We start from the raw sequence: 23,208 nt of genomic DNA on the forward strand, positions 1-23,208 counted from the left end.
ACTGTACGGTGTCTATTATTTTTCAGTAAAGTTGTAAAAAGCGGGACATTTTCTACAAAATAAAAACTTTGTATAGAATAAAAATTAACTGAATTCTTGAATAAAATTGTGCGGTTGATTAATAATAAGCGTTTCTTTTTTTTATTGCCCGTATTCGTTTACTTTTGTATTTCGTTCCTTTTATATTGACGTAAAAGGATATTTTTGTGACACACCTGCTTTTTTTATATAGAAAGTATATAAGACGGACAAATTAATTAAGCTTCAATTAGCGGACAAGTTTTTGATCGAGGAAATAGTCTCACATTTCCTGGATGACACACGTGAAAGCAAGCCGAAGGCGTTTTACAAAGAAGCTCTAGAAGACATAGGGGGCCTGTATGCGGAGCTGAAGAAGAGACAAGCTGAAATGAAAACCAAATTCCCAGAGAGACCACCGGAGCTAAAGATGAACCCAAATCAAAGTATAAGCCAAAGGGTGGATGTTCCCAATATTTCAATAAATTTGCCAAAAATCACCTTGGCAAAATTTGACGGCGATTATCAGAAGTGGCCTTCGTTCTATGATCTTTTTAAATCTTTGGTCCATAATAATGAGATGATTCCAGCGGTTCAGAAATTACAGTACCTCAAATTGCACCTTTCCGGTGAACTAGAGCATTTGTTGAGAGCCTTTCAAGTCACAGAAGATAATTATGTTCAACATGTTGAGGGAAATTGTGACAACAAGCGAGTATTAGTTAATACTCAACTTAAATTGCTACTCAATCAAAGTTTTGTAAATCAGGAGACAGCTACAGCAGTTAAAAAATTACTGGACACTACTAAGAATGCTTACAGGCATTAAAGAATCTACAAATAGATGTGGAGGGCTGGGATCCTATAATAGTTTATCTCATCGTGCAAAAGCTGCCAACCGAGACACATCAGCTATGGGAACAGAGCGTCAGCGCGGAAAATCAATTACCAACTTGGCGACAATTGAAAAGTTTCCTTGAAACTCGATTTCGCACATTGGAGGCTATATCAACGAGGCGATCTTCATCACATAGACCTCCACAAAACGAAGCTAGTAAGTACAGGAATAGTTGCGCTTTGCATGCTGCTACGAATGCAACGGCGAAGAGTAACCCACCTTGCCCTATTTGTCGGAGCCCACACAAGTTGAAACAATGCAAAAGATTTTTGGGATTAAGACAAAACAAAAGATTGGAAGTTGTTAAAGGTAGGGGATTGTCTATAAACTGTCTTAATTCTGGACATATGATGACCACTTGCTCTAATCAACAGAGTTGTTTTAAATGTCATCAACATCATACCCTGCATAGGGACAACGAAGAAATTTGGGATCGAGGCCTATTACGGCGACAGCAGCAGACCGCAGTCGCATCACAAGTACGTGCGCACTACGTCTCACATGATCCGTCACCTCCAACCACGGCGGGTGAAATTTCGACATCGGCGCCAGCATTCGTACCCGGCAGCAACAGCCATGTTCACACTTGCGACACATCGGATGCACACACACAACAGGTTCTACTGGCCCCTGCGTGCATTAAAATAGTATGTCCAGCAACGGGACGTTATCAGAGGGCGAGAGCTCTAATCGATCCTGGTTCGCAGAGTTCTTTCATCACCGAATCAGCGGTTCAGAATTTGAAATTACGAAAAAACAGGACAATAACAAATATACACGGTGTATCAGAAAGCAACATCGGCCAATCATTATCAAAAGTGGATGTCATCATACGAGATCTACGCGATTCCAAGCAGGTGCGCACTTCGGCATTGGTTCTCAAGAAACTGACCAACTTGCTACCAGAGCGTAATATTCAAACCAAGGAGTGGTCACACATAGACGGATTGATCCTAGCTGATCCAAGTTATTTTGCAATGGGAAAAATAGATGTACTCATCGGAGCAGACATTTTCGGCCAAATTATTTTGGAGGGACTAAGAAAGGGACCCCCTGGTGCACCAATTGCTCAAAAAACTATTTTTGGATGGATCATAACGGACAATGTCGATAAACAAAGTGTCAACACGACATCAATAGAGAAGTTCCACATCCAATCCCATTTAGATGATAGTATCAGAAGGTTCTGGGAGTTAGAAGAAGTACCGGAACAAATAATATTTACAGAAGAGGAATTATTGTGTGAAAATCATTTTTCTGAAACATTTCGTAGACTTGAGGATGGACGCTATCAGGTTGAGTTACCTCTTATACCAGATGAGCGTCCCATATCACTTGGAAGTTCAAGACACATTGCGATTGCCAGGCTTTTCGGCATGGAGAAGCAATTTTCAAAAAATGAGGTATTGAAAGGCAACTACAACAAGTGCATAGCTGAATATTTAGAGATGAACCATATGGAGCAAGTGAATTCAATGGAATTAAAAAATCAACGACAACAAATCATCTCGAATTATTTGCCACATCACGGCGTCATAAAGGAAAGTAGCTCAACTACAAAACTACGAGTGGTTTTTGATGCATCACGGCCAACTTCAAATGGTTCATTATTAAATGACAAAACATTAAAGGGCCCGGTCATACAAGATGATTTATCTACTCTTTTATTACGTTTTCGAAAATATAAAATTGCATTTACAGCAGATTTGGAGAAGATGTATAGGCAAATCCGAATCGCACCGCAACATGCCGATTATCAAAGAGTAGTCTGGAGAGATTCTCCGAGTCAATCAATTCGGGACTATAAATTAACTACAGTAACATTTGGTACAAAATCAGCACCGTTTCTAGCAACACGAGTATTAAAACAGTTGGCGATAGATGAAAAGATAAACTATCCTATTGCATCAAGAATAACGTTGGATTCATTTTATGTGGATGATCTCCTGTCGGGTGCGGATTCTATCGAAAAGGCATTGGAAATGCAAAAACAATAATTGAACATGATGGCTTCGGGCGGATTCTCATTGCGCAAGTGGTCATCAAACGCAGCTGAGCTACTAGAAGCCCTTCCACAAGAACATCGAGAAATCAATTGGCCTTTAAAAATTGAAGAAGCTGAAACGGTCAAAACATTAGGCATACAATGGGATCCAGCAAACGACGAATTTTCGTATAAAATTTCCCTACTGGCAAATGATTCATAGAAATGGACAAAGCGAACAATATTGTCGGAGGTTTCAAAACTATTCGATCCTATCGGCTGGTTGGCACCTTGTACCATTATAGCTAAGATAATGATACAAAAATTATTTTGGGTTCAGGTTGGGATGATGAGGTAGAAAGGAGCTTGCACGATGAATTCTTGAAGATTCTTGTTCATCTGGAAGCACTACGTATAAACAGGTGGTTTTACTATTCAACATCGGCAAATAAAATAGAACTACATGGATTTTGTGATGCCTCGATAAAGGCGTATGCTGCGGTGGTCTATTTGGTTGTCATAGACGAAAAGGGAGGCCGAAAAACTAGCATGTTAACTGCAAGATCAAAGGTTTATCATAGGATGACTGATTGTGAAACCTGTAAGAGAAGAATAACTGGCGGGAACGGTATTCGCTGTGCCGGAGTGTGTAACAAAATCTACCACACTACAGCGAAGTGTGCTGGTCTCGATGAGTACCAGATCGGTATTATTGAAAGTAATAATAAAATTAGATTTATGTGTGATGAATGTATATTATATATACAAAATGTTGATATGGTACTGCAAAAAATGGACTGCGCAGTGCAAAAAAACAATGAATATTTAAAGGAATGCAAGTGCGATTTCGAAAACGCGTTAAAACGTAATGAAAACGAGGTAATGGGACTTTTAAGAACAATCGAAGAACGGTATATGGAACGATTACATGAAATAAAAAATGAACAAAAAAAAGAGATTGAAAAAATGGTTAAAATGACCGAAAATTTTAAAGTGGAAAGTGAAAAATTGAATGTAGTGCTAAATAACCAAACAGAAAAACTTAATAAAACGATTGTGCACTCGATAAAAAAAAATGATGAGTTATGCACAAATATAAGTAATGCTAAAATAAACAATGTAGGTCATTCAGTGTCATTCGCCGATATCTTGAAAAATAATAAAGAAAATAAAAATTCAGTGCCGATAATGAAAAAACACTTGCCATTAATTGTAAAACCTAAGCAAAAACTAAAGAGTGAAAAAACAAAAAAAGATCTTAATACGAAGGTAGATCCAAAAGACTTAAAAATAAAAAATGTGGAAAGTAAAATGAATGGCATTATATTGATAGAGACTGATTCAAAAGAAAATAGAGAAAAAATTAAAACCGAATTACAAAAAAAATGCAAGGTGATTATGATATTAAAATACCGAAGGAAATTAAACCAAAAGTAGAGATAGTGCATATGAATAACGGTTTCAGTGAGAGTGAATTAATAGAAAAATTGAAAAAACAAAATGAGGTATTAGAAAGAGCTGAAATGAAAATCATAAATTTGCGAACGGTGAAAAAATTTAATAGGGAAATGAAGAATGCCATTATAGAAGTCGATAAAGAATCTTTTCCAAAAATATTGAATATTCAAAAATTATGCATTGGTTGGGAAAGATGTAAGGTTTTCGATGCCATCTCAGTAAAAAGGTGTTTCAAATGCAATGGCTTCAATCATAAATCTACAGAATGTAGGAATGAGGAAACGTGTTTGAAATGCACAAAAAATCATAAAACTAGTGAATGTACCGAAAAACCGGTTGACATATGTGTAAATTGCAAAAGAGCTAACAAGAAATTTAAACTGGGATTAGATATAAAACATAACTCATTAAGTAAGCAATGTGAGGTCTATAAAAAAAACTAAACGAACTAAAACAAAAACTAGGCTACTAGCAATTAGAGAAATGTGAAAGGCACGCCTACTCTGCAGATGATATTAACAGTAATGAGGATAATACTAATGTTGACAAGAAAAATAATGATAATGATAAAAATAATAAAATTAATAATAATAAAAATAATAATAGTAGTAATAGTAATAGTAGCTACGATGATTATAATGTTGATGATAATAATAATGATGATGATGAAAATAATAATAATAGTGGTAATATTAATAATTTTAAAATTAATAGTGATAGTATCAGTGTTAAGAGTAATATTAGTAGTAACAATGATAATGAATTTGTTAATAAGCAAAAGTTACATAATGGGAAAATTTTTAAGATTATTCCCAAGTTTTGGTTGAAAAAGAATCCGAACACCAAAATTAGCACATATAAAATATCTAATAGTGCTGAGACGATTAGTGACAATAATAATGGTAGTAATAATAATAACATTAATAATAATAATAATAATAATAATAATAATAATAATAATAATAATAATAATAATAATAATAATAATAATAATAATAATAATAATAATCATAATAATGATAGTGTTAATGACAATGAGAAAAATAGCAATTATAATAATCATGATAATGATAGTGTTAATGGCAACAGGAAAAATAGCAATTACAAAAACTGGGTTAAAGGAGAAGTATTAAATCCACAAGTAGACGGTGATAAGCTGAAACAAAATAGCAAAATAGATGATTCCTTTTTAGATCCAATGGCTCCACCAATTGTAAAACTTACAAAAAAAGCTATTGAAAGTGATGATAAAATTTTTGTATTATCTCGGCTTAGAGATCATAGAATATACAACAATGTATGCGTCTTTTTTCTTGCGTACTTCTATGATCAAGATGATATCTGCTATGATGGTGTGACACAAACAAGCATGAAAGTGCTTATCGATCAAGAGGGATTACCAACGGATCCTCAAGAGTTGTGTAATATATACTTTAAATATCATGAAACAATAGGAGTAAAAAGGGAAAAAGTCATACAAGATCTTAAGATGTATAGACGCCATATCGACAATAAATACAGAGAATACCTCCAGAAAGTACGAGTGAATTGGCAAAATTATATGTTAAGTATACCATAATGATGACAAACAATAATTTAAATCAAATAGGTAATTTAAACATCCTATACTTAAACATATGCAGCATTAGACATAAGATTCTGGAGCTTGAAGCGTTAATACACAGTTATGAAAATGTGGATGTAGTTATTCTCACGGAAGTTTGGATTTTCGAAAATGAAGTCAACACGTATAACATTCAAAACTTTAAAGCTATTTATAACTGCAGAAATGAAAGGAGAGGTGGTGGTACAGCGATTTTTGTGAATAACAAATTAAACTTCAATGAAATTGAAAAAAATGAAAAATATAATTTTACTGTCATTGAAATCTTAAACACTCAGCCTAAAGTTAAGATTGGTACCTTCTACAAAGCACCTTGTGAAAATAGTACACTATTTATTGAACATTTGGAAACAAAAATAGATTAGCTATCAATGTATTTTCTTTGCGGATGTAAATATAAATCTTCTGGAGAAAAACAACTTAGTAATCAAATACATGAACATGATAAACATCTCTGGGTATAATTTTATAAACAAAATGCACAGTACAAGGCAAACAGCGGCTACTAGCACATTAATTGATCATATTGTATCAAATATTGATGACGAGCACAAAATTACGTATAAAATTGAAGAGAACGACATATCTGATCATAAAACTGCTATTGTTGGTATTGAGTTAACAAAACATGTGATAAAACCATACACCAAACTCGCACATACTAGAACAGATTATGTTAAAATGTGTGAAATAGTCACTAATGAGCTAGCAAAGATAAATATTACTGAAGTAGATGAATTGATTCATATACTTCAGAAGGCAAAAGAAAATTGTACAACAACAAAAACTGTAAGGTCAAGAAGTAACACGTGGATTACTCATACAATTATTAAACAATTAAAGATTAGGCGCTCCTTATATGAAGCACATAAAAAGGAACCTAGTAACACAATAAAAAAGAATAAGTACCTGAAAATGAAAAAGAAAGTGAGTAAACTTATTCTGGAGGCTAAGAATAAACATATCAACAATAGTGTAGAAAAAGCTGGAAATGACAGCCGAAAACTGTGGAACGTAATAAATTATACAATTAAAAATAATGATGATGAAATTAGCGACAGTATTTGTAATTTACTCAAACCAAATGGTGCATCAACTAATTCAGATACAGAAACCGCCAACTTATTAAATAAATATTTTAATGAAATTGGGGAAAAAATTTTAAATAATATCAGCACTAATAATATGCCGAATACAGTTGGAAATTCAATAAATCAAGGATCTGTATTTTTAGTACCGGTAACCGAAAATGAAATTGTTGAGATTACTTCAAATCTGAATAGGCATGCTGCACCAGGATCTGATGGAATAACAGTTAGCGACATTCAGCAATTAATACATATTATTAAAAAACCGTTATGTGATATGATAAATTTATGCCTCACTAACGGAATTTATCCTGAATGCTTGAAAAAGGCTGTAATTGTACCCATTCATAAAGGAGGAAAAAAAACGGTAATTATAGGCCAATATCTATACTAAATTCTATAAGTAAGATATATGAAAAGGCTATTAATAAACGAATCCGTAGCTTTGTTGAATCAACAATCGGCTTTGACAAAAATCAATATGGCTTCATAGAAGGAAGTGGTACTGACTCTGCTGTTTCAGTAACACTAGATCATGTATATGACGCTTTAGATGAAGGATATTACGTTGCGGGTGTTTTTATCGATTTAAGTAAAGCATTTGATGTGGTTAATCATAGCCGACTTCTAGAATTTCTTGAAGATTTGGGAATTAGAGGCACAGCAAATAGTTTATTCAGAAGTTACTTATCGAATAGAATGCATAGTGTGCGAATCAGAAACACGAAAAGCGCTGAATTACGTGTAAACACGGGTGTACCACAAGGATCTCTATTGGGACCACTTCTGTATTTATTATATGTTATGAATCTTTCTAATTGTAACATGGAATCAAAGTACACAATATATGCTGACGACACAAACCTCATAGCAAAAGCAAAAACCCTGAGTGAATTAGAAAATATAGTAAATAAAGATATCACGGTTTATATGGATTGGCTCAGCGGCAATGGCCTTTGCATGAATGCTAAAAAAACGAATTATGTGGTATTTAAAAAACCAAAAAAAAAATATCATGAAATTACAATAAAAGCCGGGAATGATGTGATACAAAGAACGGAACATGTAAAATATCTGGGCATCTATATAGATGAAAATTTAAAATGGGATAAACATATTAAGCAGTTAAAAAAAAGTATTATTCCAATCACTATGGCAATTAAAAGAGCAGGTGGTGTTCCAGCTAAAGCAGCGAAATTAATATACAGCGGGCACATATTATCTAAAATTCGTTACAATATATGCAACTGGAGTATTTGTACTAAATTTCATATTAATCAAATGGGTGTAGTCATGAACAGAAGTTTAAAAACATTATATAATTTGAATCCAAGAATGGCCACTAAGGAACTATACATAAAAACAAATGAATTAGATATAAACCAGCTTATATATTTCGAGAAGTGCAAATATGTTTTCAAAATAACAAACAAAAAAATGAAAACATCGTTATTGATTCCAACAAGAGATACGGTACATAATTATAATACTAGGCAGAGAAGGCATCTCATGGTACCGAAAGCATGTACATCGATGAAGTTGAAAGGCCTAAAATGCAGTGCAATAAGGATATTTAATACATTACCGGATGATATCAAGAATTGTAAAGGAGTAAATGAATTCAAAACTAAATTAAGAAGATATATAAAAAATTTTAGAAAATAAAAAACCAATTTGGATTTTTTATAAAAAAAATTAGTTTGTAAGATTAATTTTAGTTTTAATTTCTTATACACAATTTTATATGAATTGTCTGAAATTAAATAATAAATAAATAAATAAAAAAAATAAAAAAAAAAATTGGCTCCAATAAAAACAATATCTTTGCCAAGACTAGAGCAACATAAAGACTTGCAAAGCAACATAAACATATGTTACAACTATTAAAATCAGAATTAGCACAAGCACACGAACATGAGGGGGTGGTTTTCAAATTCATACCACCTGGTTCGCCTCACTTTGGCGGATTATGGGAGGCTGGTGTCCGCTCTACAAAGCAGCATCTTAAAAAGATACTCGGAAATGCGAAGTTGACATATGAGGAGTTTTCAACGGTCCTGATTCAGATTGAGGCTTGCCTAAACTCTAGACCTCTTTGTGAAATTAGCAGAAATCCAGAGGATTGCACGGCCCTAACACCTGGGCTTTTCCTGACTGGTGATGTAATTTTTACACCACCTGAACCTTCTTTGCTGGATTTAAATGAAAATAGATTAAACAGATGGCAACTATTACAAAGGTTACATCAAACCTATTGGACACGTTTGAATAAAGAATACCTATACCGATTGCAGCAGCGTCCAAAATGGACTAAAAGGACTGACAACATGAAAATTGGTGATTTGGTTTTACTCAGGGACGAGAAGTTGCCACCAAGCAGATGGTTGATGGGTCGAATAACAAAGATTCATCCTGGTTCCGATGGACTTGTTCGAGTTGTTACGTTAAAAACGAAGGATAATATGTTGAAGCGCTCGATTGCAAAGATATGTTTACTACCAGTAGATACGATGGAAAATTATGATGAAACCGAAACGCAATCAATCGAGACCGATTAATCGCATTTTTGAGAAACAAAAAAAAAAAAATCGCGTAACGTATCGTTATCTAATCGTACGCAACTAGCACTACACTTCATAAGCAATAAAACAAAAAAAAAAAACGGGAGCAAAACGCGCAAAACTAACGTTACCGAATTGCACCTAACATCGCACTACCTAATAAAATCTAACTTGCGCTACTTAACGTAAAAAAAAAAGTAGAGGCACCTAATACAAACATTTCTAACCTACGCTTAAAATTAACTTAAAATTTAAAATTAGTAACACTTAAATTAATTTGTTAGTTAACTTATTACTAATAGATTTTTTTCTTTATCCTAATTCCCACTTCCTGAATTCCGGAAAGTGAGATAACTTCTTCCTTCTATCCCTCTGCTCTTCTCGTTACAGGTGAAGATCTAAAAAGAACATGACTTTAGTGATGGGTACAACTTGCATTTGGAACGTTTAATCGAAACTTGAGAACTTACCAATTATCATCACAATATGGCTAATTCGGTATCAATACCGTTGTTTAACAGCAACACACCTTTTATGCTCCAGCAACCCATCAGCACGTCACTGTTTTGTCATCTTTCAACATGGATGCCAAGGCCGGGAGAATGTTCCGTCATGACGTCACAGTTTCTTTTTTTCTCCTTTCCTAAAAAGAAAACAACAAAAAAAACCACGAAGAAAACACTACTTGATATAAAGGAAAATTTTTAATACTTATCTAAATTTGCTATAATCCAGTGTAATCCACTCAGCGGGTTTTTGTTCTTCACCTAAAATTAAATATATATTGGATTTAACATGTAATCTTATTTGCAATAAAATACTTACATGAATTTGCAATGTCTTCCAGCTTTGCATCTACCAGTCCAGATGGGATCTTCAAGTGCCGGTCCAGCACTTTTTGGTTGCTCTTCACTCCTCCATCGTTTTTTCCTTCCATTGCTGCATTTCCTTTTTGGGCTCCGGATCCTATAAATCTTCATTTTTTTTTGTGTATAAAATTTTGATTTTCTTTCTTTAAAAATTTGTACTTCACATCACAATATAAATAAGACTGGTGGGTGACAGTTTGCAGCGATCATTTCTGCACAAACATTATATTTTAGTGCTGCCAACTGTCACCTATTATCATAGATGAGTTTGTTTAGAGTTATAGTCAGCTATTGATAGACGTGTAATGGAGTAAGAAAAGAAATAGAAGGTGAATGAAATGGACAATGGAAGGGGAAAATAGCATAAAATAGAAAAGAAGAAACGTAGAATTTTACAACAACAATATGTTTTGCGATGTATATAAGAATGATACATTGCATTTCAGGTTCGTTGAACTATACCATATGATCTATGTAAAAGAAAAGAAGAAAACGTTAACAACCGAAAAGTGGGACCGGCTAGGAACAACTTCACCGTTTGCTCAACCGCTTGTTCCAGAAATTATAAAAGGGACGGAATCATCCGGAAGAACTACTACTAATAGAAGTTCTCTAACCGCAACATATCGACTTTCGAGTTATGAATTTTTTGTCGAAATAAAAATAATTTTTTTGAATTGTATAATTTAAACCAAGAAAAAAGTATTGTTAAACAAAGACCATTTTTTTGGATTATATACATAATTTCAACCTTATATATAACATTTGTAAAAATTTGTATTGTGAAATTTTTTTGAAGAAAAAATTGAAGAAAAGGAAAATATAATATAATATATATAAAGATATTTATTTTGTAAATTTTTTAAAGAAAAAAAAGAGTACATGGTTTTTTTTTTATTTGGTGCTTTCTACAATAAACTGATAATTATAAAAAAAGAAAAGAAAAACTTATCTTTTATTTAAATTCTTAAAAGTGTTAGCAATTATTCGCGAACATATGCCTTCAACCGAGTAAGCGGAAACGCCGGCTTAGAGGCGCCCTAAGATATCGTTTAGCGCTTCCCTAAACTTTGACCAGTCAGTCCTTTTGCGGTTTCTGAAAGTCAAGAGAGTATTCTGCTTGGTTACCAATACAAATTCTATATAAAGATGGTCAGAAAAAGAACGATCAACTGACAATTACTAATTCGTCACAAAAGTAGCATGAACGTTCGAGGCAATGGTTACATCTGTTGAGATCTTTCTCACAGAAGATTGTCCACCCTGACTTAATTTTTAAATTATTGAAAATACTTTTATACACTTTCTTAAATATTTATATACGCTCTTAAACTTGGTTTAATTATGTATATTTAAATTACTTACATAGTGATTCACTTACACATTAATAATTTACTTTAATTTTGAAAAATGAATTAACTGTAAAATTCATTTTCTGTAATATGTATAAATGATTTGAAATTCTATACATTCTTTCTATATGAAGGTAGTCACAGTGCAGCTAAGATAATGTTAAAAAATAAGTGTTCATTAAAATAAAAGAAATTATAAGTGTCACAAATTAAATATAAAAAATAAATTAAGTAAATATAATAAACATAATTATACATGAATTAATAATTAAAATTAAAATAATAATAAAAAACAGTTTAAAATTAATTTCTTAATTTGCTACTTGGGTATCAAAGCACTTAATTGTATGATTAAACTTACATTACTTTTAATTGTAATTATTTGATATTGTTATTGGTTTCACTTTAACATATTGTTTTATGCAGATATTTTAATAATTCTGTTATATTATATTTTCTTTTCTAATTAAAAGCTTTACTTAAACTTGAATAATATGTAGTTAGTTCTTAAGCAGCTTTGAATCAATAAAGACTAAAATTTAACAGGGCCCAGATAAGGTGACCGCGTGGTACTTGAAATAATTTGTTTTACAATTGTAATAAAAATATATAATTTTTTGGGTATATATTTAATAAAGTGGGTTTAAATATGTATATATATATTAAAATGAACTCCAGCACGAATATAAAAAAGTTAGATGACCTTAATTATGAATCATGCATATAATGATTTATGGAATTATAGAGTGGTGGTGAAATACGTCCTGTTTTAGAAAAAGGTGAAGGTTCATCTGGAAGCAATTTTCATGACATTCAACCGTGTTATAAATATTATGAAAAGGCATTGGCTTTAATTGGCATTAAAAGAAAATCAATTGCAGTATGTGAAAAAGGCAAAAACTTCGAATGAACCTTGGGTTCATCCTTCAAAAAGGCCATCACGAAAAATCATGTCATACAAAAAGCTGTTTCAAATGAAGAAAAAAAAACAGATCAAACAATGACAGAGCTTTTAAGGGATATTCAAAGTAGCGTGAATCAAATGGAGGAGGTTGGTGTGTAGCTTCCTTCTAAATTATTTACTATTATGTTATTAAATACCTGACCAGTAGAATATGAAGTTTTTGTATTGCGATTGAAAGTAAGAAAGAAAATAATTGACGAAGAAAATAAAAGGAAAGACTGTGCTGGTGAAAAATATAAGAGTAATCGAAATGCATTTTATTCGAATGTGCATAAAAACATAGTTTCAGGTAACTTTAACAAAAATGTGTCTAGCAAAAATTAGTAAGGCCAAAATAATTCTGATAAAATCAAATTTAATGGTAACTGTTTTTATTGTAAAAAGCATGGCCATAAGAGTAGTGAATGTAAGAAGAAGAAAAATAGAAGTGATTCAAAAGGAATAGCAATGAGTGCAGTTATACATAATAATACGAGCATTACTAATACAATTGGTATGTAGATAGCAGAGCGAGTAACAACATGCGTAACAACAAAAATTTATTTGTAAGTTGGACATATGAAGGGACGTCGTTTGATACATATTGCCGATAACAATGCAATGGAAGCTTGTGGTACAGGTACAGTCGAATTTAAGGTAATGGGAAATGCTGACAAAATTATTTTACATAATGTAATTTATTCACCAAAATTACACCATAGTCTAATATCTATTTCCAAGGCTGTCAGTTATGGTATAATCAAGTGGAATCAAAGAATGGGTCATTTAAATTTTGAAGACGTAATTAAAGTTAAAATTATGGTAAAAGGTATGGATGAAAATTTGAAATTAAATAAACTGATATGCGAATAATAAATAAATAATGTGTGATTCGCAAAAAGGCGCAAATTTTCAATTACCATTTAGAAATTCAAGCAACTGTGAAGGTGAACTATTGGGAATCATACATTGCGACATATGTGGTCTCTTTAGTGTACAATCATTAGGCGGAGCACGTTACTTTGCAACTTTAATCGATGAAAAATCACGTTATGTCGATGTAGCTTTCTTCAAGAATCGAAGTGATATTTTCAAAGCATTTAAAAAGTTTCAAAAATGGATAGAATAAAAAAATGAATGCAGAGAATACGTATCAAAGAATTTTAATGATCAAGGAATTTCAAGACAGTTATCAGTAGAATATACACCACAACAGAATGGCATTGCTGAACGTGCAAACCGGACTTTTTTTGGATATGTCAAGGTGTATGTTGTTGCAGTCAAATTTATCAAAAAGCCTATAGGTGGAAGCTGTAAATACAGCAGCTTTTATTCGAAATCGCAGCCCTTGTAGTGTTTTACCTGGAAAAACTCCCACTGAAATGTTATTTGGTAAGGTACCTGATAGCAATTTTTTAAGATCTTTTGGTTGTAGGGTTGTTGCACTGGAAAAATGTTCGATTAAATCAAAATTAAATTCGAGAGGTCAAATATACACATTTGTTGGTTATTGCCCTGAAACAAAAGGTTATCGTCTATGGGATGGCACAAGATCTAATTAATAATATTAAAAGGCTGTTTTGAAATATTTAATACAAATAATTACATATGCGAAGTAGATTTTAAATTAAAAAATATTTCTGAAATAAAAGAAAGCCTGATAAACTTTCAGAATGTTGGTAATGATGAAAGTGAAATTCTACAAAAAGAAAGTTGTGACAAGCAAAACAATGTTAATAGTGATGATGAACACAACAAAGTTAAAAATATAGATGAGGAATTTTTGTCCCCGAATTCTGAACCAGATATTCAAGTATTCGAATAATTTGAATCACCTAAAAGTATAAAAAAATTAAATTGTGTTGAAAATAAGAACGGCCAATGCAGCGGGCCCTGGAAACTTTATGAAGACGTAGACTACGCATCAGCAGATCTTTTAAATATTATATCCTTCGATTCTGTAATAAAATCTGACGATAAAGATTTATGGGTTGAAGCTATGGATTCTGAAGTTAATTTACTAAAGAAAAATGAAACTTGGCGTATTGTTGAACGTCCTAAAGATAGAAAAATGCTTGGTAATCCATGGGTATTGCGCGAAAAAGAATGCAGATGGCTCGCCAAAATATAAAGCGCGTCTTGTTGTCAGAGGTTGTGAGGTTCTGAGCAAATAATGGGAATTGATTATAACGAGGTGTATTCACCTGTTGCAAGATATGAAACAATTCGGACCGCATTTGCATTGTGTGCTGAGCTGGAACTCTATTTGCATCAGATGGATGTGGCTACCGCCTATGTTTAAGGTGATCTTGATGATAAAATTTATATTGCGTTACCACAGATACCAAATATTCAGCGAGATGTTTCAAAAGTTTGCAGAATACAAAAAAACCCTATATGGGCTAAAGCAAGTCGCAAGACTATGGCACAAGAAATTAAGTACCTACTTACTTTCGTTAAAAATGTTGCAAACAAGTGCTGATCAATGCTTGTTTATAAAATACGATGGCAATTCAATTAAGCTTATTTTGATTTATGTAGATGATTTATTAGTAGCGTCAAACAGTTTAGAAAAAGTAAATGAAATTAAAACCCTTTTATCATTAAAATTCGAAATGAAAGATATGGAAGAAACAAATAACATACTTGGTATAGCAGTTGAACGTAAAAATGAAACAGGAAATATTATAATTCATCAAAAGTCATACATAGAAAAAATTCAACAAAAATTCGGTATGCAAGATGCAAATTCTGTGACAACACTGCTAGATACAAGCTTAAATCACGTGCTGCAATCAAAATTTACAAACAAAGAATTGAATGAAAAGCCCTATCGTAAATTAGTTGGAACGCTATCGTACCTATCAAATACAGTATGACCAAATATAGCTTACAAAGTTAATTTGCTCAGTCGATTTACAAGTAATCCGTCACTAATTTATTGGAATGTCATTAATTTATGTTTTGCGCTATCTTAAAGGTACGCCTAAATTATTCAATAAAATACAGTAAAACCGGAGAAGATCTGAAATGTTTTATAGACTCAGTATGTTGTCATATTTGGTGGCGCTCAATTTTGCTGGAAATCGAGAAAAAGACATTGTGTGGCACTGTCGACAATGGAAGCTGAATATGTAGGTTTATCCGAAGCTGCTAAATAATAATAATTTTTCTAATTAAAACCTTAACTTGAAGTAGATTAATATGTAGTTAATTCTTAAGCAGCTTTGAATGAATAAAGACTAAAATTTAACAGGTTATGGGCCCAGATATGGTCGCTGCATGGTACATATATACATACATATATACATATACCGCCTTACAATATCAGAAATACCTGCGATCGCCCAACAAATAATCCGTCTGCAGCCCCGCTAATAAAAAATCCGTCTACAGCCCCGCACGAGAGCGCCATAGCTCCGAAGCGCGCTTTTCCATTCAGGCAGCCCCGACTTGGTCAAGACAACCCATAGAATGGCCCACGCTCGGACCAGGCCGGATAAAGGAGGCGTTTGCCCCCAACTTCGCCATATAATCAGCCTCCTCACTTCCAGGTATTCCTGTATGGCAAGGAACCCACTTAAGAGAAACCTTGCTATTCTCACTCATTTTCTCTAAATTGTTGAAGCAACTCCAGACTAGCTTCGAGTTAAAAGTTGATGATTTCAGTGCCGTCAAAGCAGCCCGGCTGCCGGAAACTATGAAAATTGAACATTTCCGCGAGCCACCGCGCCTCGATGGCGGAAACTTCCGCCTGAAAACGGAGGAGCTTCGCCCAATGGCGCAATCGCCTTTAGAGATATCCGTGTACCACACGGACGTCTGCGCCGACAAAGAGGCTACAATTTCCTCGACAAATTCCCTTTCAGGTATTATTACCTGAAAGTTCCTCTCGCATTTAATCGTCTTGATTAAGGAATTCGACACCTCAAGGAGCTCTACATCCAACCCAACTTCCTCCAGGATGGAGTCGCGGCCCGGCGAACCACATCCTACATATTCTGAGAGCCTCAGTCGTGCAGTCTTGTCCCAGCATCTTCTCAAGCATTGCCGTCGGCGAAGTCCTCATGGCACCAGTGGGCAGCCTTAAGTGGCCGCGACCATCAAAGAGTAAGCACGGATTATCGCCTTGATTTTCCTACCCGTAAGCATGCCAATGGTCAATCCAATGATGAAGGAGCAGATGCCCCTCAGCGTCATCGCTTGCTCAGTGACCCCAAAACCGGTGCTGTCGAAAACTCCCGAAATATCGGCGAAAGTACTCGCCAGTATCTCCTTTTAGTACAGTGTACTTCCAATCTTATTGACAAGCTAATAAAGAGCGGTGTTCATGGATTTTCCGGCTTGATAGACTAGTTGGCCGGTATATATTGAACGTGCAACGACATATTTTTGCCCGATTTCTAAAGATAACACCTTTTCCATAGCTTTAAGTAGAAAAGATGTCAAGCTGATAGGCCTGTATGATTTACCCCCAACTGTGTCCTTCTTCCCGCTTTCGGAGTGAAAACGGGTGTAGTAACGTGCCTTCAAATAGTTGGAACGTACTCTAGGCTTGCCCTGGTCATGTTTGTTATATGTGGGGCCAGGAAAGTGTGATTTTACCATGAGCTCCAGGGTCTCCGCACAGGTAGCCGAGAAGCCGCTATCTAGCCTTTTAAGGGAAACCAACTTATTCGTGTGGTCCATCGACATAACTCTTTGCAGCGTACATACTTTTGGGAGTTTTTCGATGCCCGCACAGAGATTTTGCCATCTCAATCTCTTGTTTCTGGGTAATGTTTTGAAGTTTGTTAAGCCACCCTATAGGACTCCCAGTCTCCTGTGTTTCTGGCCTTGTCAAACAGCCACCTGGATGTCCTACTTAGCTTCTCGAGCTCAGAATCCCACGAAGGCACATTGCTTTTGTTGTTGATCCTTATCAACGGGGAATTTTGTATAGCCTCCGATAGGAGTTGGTTCAGCGCACCTTCAACGGCGCTGCCAAGTATAGGCAATATCGAACCTTATATAAATGTGGTCCGAGAAGGAAGGCTCCCTTCAGACAATGTCACTTATACCCGCACTAGACCAGGTGAGATCAAGCACCTACCGTCGAATGGCATTTTTGAAAGTGGGCTCACAACCCTCATTTGCCACGTCCATACCGTATTTCTGAATGAATTCGAGAAGCTGCTCTCCTCGGGCGTTTATGTTGTAGCTTCCCCAAGCCACGTGATAGGCGTTGACGTCGCATCCGATTATGAACTTCTTCAACGCACCCTACAGTGATTAACGAACGCACAAATCCCAGACGGCGGACAATCAATGTTCCCGGTAAAATAGGCCGAAGCCAAATTTATATTTATCTTTCCACCACCGGGAAAACCTAATATAAGTGAGATCACCGTTAGGTCTCGTGAAATATGCTCGTTTATGAAAAACACATTCAGACCGTTTCGGACCACGATTTCGGCCCTGGGTCTCTCTGCATTCAGATCATAAATGCATCTATAATGTTTGTTATTTAGAAGGACTATAACTTTACCGTTATAAGTCTATGGTTTTTGGATAAAGGCAATGTCAAACGAGCCTTCAGTAAGCGCGTTCAAAGGAGCACCTTGCGTTCAAAGACGTATCCTTAGCATCATAAGGCATTTATTTAAACCGGAGGACGTCCGGTATCTAGAGCTCCGTGCTAGGGATCCGTGCAGCACTCAGTGCACGTGTCTAAACTTGGCTTTGCGTTGGGACCTACTAGAGATTTTTGGGACTTATTAGAGATTGGCTATTTCCGGTACTCTATGCACTTTTGAACCTCTTCGCTCGACGAAGGAGTACAAGTATACTTACATAATAATAAATTTATTCATGATAAAATATAATTATTAAAAAATCTAATTACAATGTAGCAATAATATAAACACATGAAATAAAATTTTAAACTAAAAAAATAAGCTCGTATTTTACCTTAACATAAGGTATATACGTATCTCTATTTGGACATATACATACATATCTACATCCGATTTATTTCTCTTTCAAAAATTGGATTTTTTTATGCTAATAACAGTTTAGCTACAAAATTTTTTATTGGAGCACTCATACATACATTATTCTTTTTTCACATGCAGTTAATACTCACGTTACAAATTTCAACATCATCATAATCATACCAAATCATCTAACCATACAATAATTTCTACTTGGACATTTGCATCATACATTCACAATTTCGACTTTAGACAAACAAATTAAACAATAGTTGAACTATTCAATAGCGTTCAACCAATCAGTCATAAGCATTTCTCAAGCAGAATCAACATCATCTATAACTTCATCAACCAAAAAGCGTCATCAATATTAAGTTCTATTACTTTCTTTATTTCTTCCATTTTTTATTTAAAAAAAATAAACAATTAAAATATATTTTTAATAAAAATGTTATTTTTTTAAATTACGAATAAAAATAAAAATCAATATTTCAAACAATTGTATATTACATTAAATTGGTAATGCACTGATTAATCAACCGAAATCATTACAATTTTTCTTTTTGATTAAACTAAAATTTAAATCAATTAGCACATTTTTTATATATAAATATATTGGATTCTAAACTAAAATTTTGTTTATCAAAACATGCATAAATATTTAATTTTCAAACAATGTAAGTAACTTAAAAAATGGAATATTAGTGCTGTATAAGCATACAAAAATACATATCGAATATTTATATTATAATATCGAATTATTTATATTATATATATAATGTACTTATTTAAATTTCTCTAATACGAGTATTTAGAATATATTAAAAATATATTATTGTTTTTAACATTTGTATGTATGTTTGTTGAACAAGTAAACCCTGCACTTCGTGAAGGGTATAATAATTTTGGTATGGAGTTTGTAACTACTTAAAGGAGTCATCTGCGGTATGAGCTTATATATGTATTCTTGCTCAGCGTAAAATTCTGCGTCGATTTAGACATGTCCGTCCGTACGTACGATCGCAGAATAACTCAAGAACGAATAATGCAATCGACACCCAACTTTCACAAGTTTTTTATTTTGTGCCAAGGACGAACCTAATTGTAATTGGACTAATTCGGACAACGGGTTCGGGTGTCTGCCATACAACTCCAAAAGCAAATTTTTTATATTCGGAAAAATAATAAAGTCAGATTCATGAAACTAGGCAATCCTGTGTCCAATTTTAGGTCAAATATATTTCTGAAGCTTTAGTGGAATTACTTGACAGATTCGGGTACCTGCCTTACAACTCCAGAAACTAATTTTAAATATTTGGAAAAATAATAAAGTCAGATTCATGAAACTTGGCAGTTGTGTGTCGAGTTATAGGCCAGCTATATTTCTCAAGTTTTGGTTAAATTGCTTGACAGGTTCGAGTTGCTCCCATACAAGTCTAAAAGCTTATTTTAAATATTTGAAAAAATAATAAAATCAGATTCATGAGACTTGGCAGTCGTGTGTCCAATTATAGGTCAGACATATTTCTGAAGTTTTGGTTGTATTGCTTGACAGGTCCGAGTAGCTGCCATATAAGTCTAAAAGCTTATTTTAAATATTTGGAAAAATAAAAAAATCAGATACATGAAACTTGGCTGTCGTGCGTCCAATATTTGGAAAAAATTTTGGTCAGATATGTTTCTGAAGTTTTGATGAAATTGCTTGACATGTTCGAGTAGCTCCCACACAAGTCCAAAAGCTTATTCTGAATATTTGGAAAAATAATAAAGTCAGATTCACGAAACTTGGCAGTTGTGTGTCCAATTATAGATCAGATATATTTGTAAAGTTTTAGTGGAATTGCTTGACTAGTTCAGGTACTTGCCATACAACTCCAGAAGCTAATTTTAAATATTTGGAAAAATAATAAAGTCAAATTCATGAGACTTGGCAGTCGTATGTCCAATTGGTCAGACATATTAACAAAGTTTTGGTGGGATTGCTTGACAGGTTCGAGTAGCTCCCATACAAGTCTAAAAGCTTATTCTTAACATTTGGAAAATTAATAAAGTCAGATTCATGAAACTTGGCAGTTGTGTGTCCGATTATAGATCAGATATATTTGTGAAGTTTTGGTGGAATTGCTTGGCAGGTTCAGGTACTTACCATACAACTCCACAAGCTAATTTTAAATATGTATTTGGAAAAATTATAAAGTCAGATTCATGAAACTTGGCACTCGGATGTCTAATTATAGGTCAGACATGTCCGTGAAGTTTCTATAGAATGATTTCACAGGTTCGAGTAATTGCTACACAATAACGAAAGGTGCAGGGTATAATTCAATCGGTTTATACCGACTGAAACGTTTTTACTTGTTTTATTGTAAAGTTTATTATATATAATTTGTGATGTTTTAAATTTTGGGCTCGGAGTTTCCAGTTCGACTACTATACCCAAATGATCAGATATATCATGGTTGAAGAGATTGATCTGAATATTTTTCATAGGATCATAATAGAGTACATGATCCAAGCAACTACCGGAACATTTGATTCAACAATTGTTTTATAAGTTTTTACATCGATATCATTTTCATTTTGTATATTAAAATTGAAGTCGCCAACAATTAATGCTTTTTTTTCTGATATTCAAAATGACAATTTAACAGTGCGGAGAAGCTTTCTAATCGAGTGGTAGAATTATCAGGCGGTCTGTAAACTGCAGTAACTTCATGCTTTTTGTTTTCAATTTCTATAGATATATTAATTAAACTATTATATTCAACACAAAATATTTCATTTGTTGTGTATTTTAGACTAGAGTGTACAAAAATACAAACACCACCGCTTCTTCTAGACTTTCTACAAGAAAATACGGCAGAGTAATTATGTATATCAAAACACATAATATTTAGTATCCAATATCCAAGTTTCACTGATAATTATAATACGCATAGTATTTTTGATGGCATCTAATAAAAGTGTTATTTCCTCTAATTTGTGTTTCAGACTTCTAGCATTTAAATAGAAAACTTTTAGTGAATTTTTATCTTTAAAGTGAATGTTATTAACTAGATAAAGATCAGTTTGTACATGTTCTCTGAGTGGCAGATCACAATCAATAGGGTTATTCAACATTTATTTTTAGATTATTTTTGTGAAGAACTCGTATAGATTTACTTGTTGCAGTTTTTCTATAGAACAATCTGCCATTTCTAATCCAAACAAACTGAACTAAATTATCCCTTTTTAGATCTCTAGTTTTCTTAAAAAGATAGTTAAAGTAAGGCGTAAGAGACTCATTAACAAAACTAGGACCCCTTAACTTCAGTCCCTCACTGGATTCATCAAATATATCAGTAGAAAGTCTTTTTCTTTATAGCTAACATCACTTTTCTTTTTACATCTATACTATAGAATTTCACTATTATCTTTTTTTGCTTACCCGATTTACGTCCACCTTCATGCACACTAATGCTCTTTATATTGTCAGTTTCAGCATGCACCCCAGCAGCAGTTAAAATTTTAGTTACAGTTGAAATGGGATTTTTAGCATCCAAGTTGTGCGAAATACCAATAATTTCTAGTTGCTTATTTAGCTTATCTTGTTTCATCTTTTCTAATTCGATTTTATGATATGCAATTTCATCCCTAAGGATTACATTTTCGTTTTGCAAGTTCATATTCTGCTCAATTATTGAATTAACACAGTCTTTCAACTCACTAACCTCATTTTGAACTTTAAAAATATTAGACTCCTGTGTATCCTGATTCTGGAGAATCCTTAATTTATTATTTATATCCTCTGTGTAGGAAGTTTGAGATGCAGTTCTATTCAGGTTATCCCCAGACACTGCATTCGAGCACGTTGATTTTCTTTTATTTCGTTTTGTTTTGCATTGTGGGCAGAACTAAATTTTCTCTTGATCCCTTGCAATTTCGAACATAACTCCATTATCCAATTTGGAACAGGTGTTTCACATCCATTTTTTACAGTCTCCATCACACTGAATTAAATTAAAAGTTAATTCATTTTCTTTTAACTAGTGATAAAAATAAAGTTTTATTTACTTAAATTTTAAAATAATATATACATCATAATTTTAACTATTGAAAATTTAAAATTTTTAACATTCATATTTTTTTTAAATATTGAAAATAAAAAAACAATAGTAAATACAAAATACATTTTTACATATTCCCATACAAGTACATACATACTTACATACGTGCATACATACAATAAAACAGAATTAATAAATTTTTTTTCTTTTTTTTGATTTAATTTTAATGACAAATAATCCATTTTGTAAAAAAACCAAAATTAAGAAAAATTTGTATTAATTCATTTGCAAAAAAATTTATATAGGAATTGTATTTAATGAATTTTACAATTTTTTTTAATATCAAAATGTCGAAAATTAATTTTTTAATTTAATGCGCATATATGTGCATTAGG

The 23,208-nt window shown here is 33.3% G+C and overlaps 1 protein-coding gene across 1 annotated transcript; it reads left to right on the plus strand.

Moving 5' to 3' along the window:
• The first annotated feature begins 409 nt into the window (after positions 1 to 409).
• Positions 410 to 2,913, plus strand: LOC129614946 (uncharacterized). Its single transcript, XM_055529930.1, has 2 exons — positions 410 to 778; positions 841 to 2,913. The coding sequence occupies exons 1-2, from the start codon at positions 410 to 412 to the stop codon at positions 2,911 to 2,913; spliced, it is 2,442 nt and encodes an 813-aa protein (XP_055385905.1).
• Positions 2,914 to 23,208: the final 20,295 nt, after the last annotated feature.

The sequence above is a fragment of the Condylostylus longicornis genome, unplaced genomic scaffold, assembly GCF_029603195.1.
Source record: "Condylostylus longicornis isolate FDR11 unplaced genomic scaffold, ASM2960319v2 ptg000130l, whole genome shotgun sequence".
In the NCBI taxonomy this organism is placed as follows: domain Eukaryota; kingdom Metazoa; phylum Arthropoda; class Insecta; order Diptera; family Dolichopodidae; genus Condylostylus; species Condylostylus longicornis.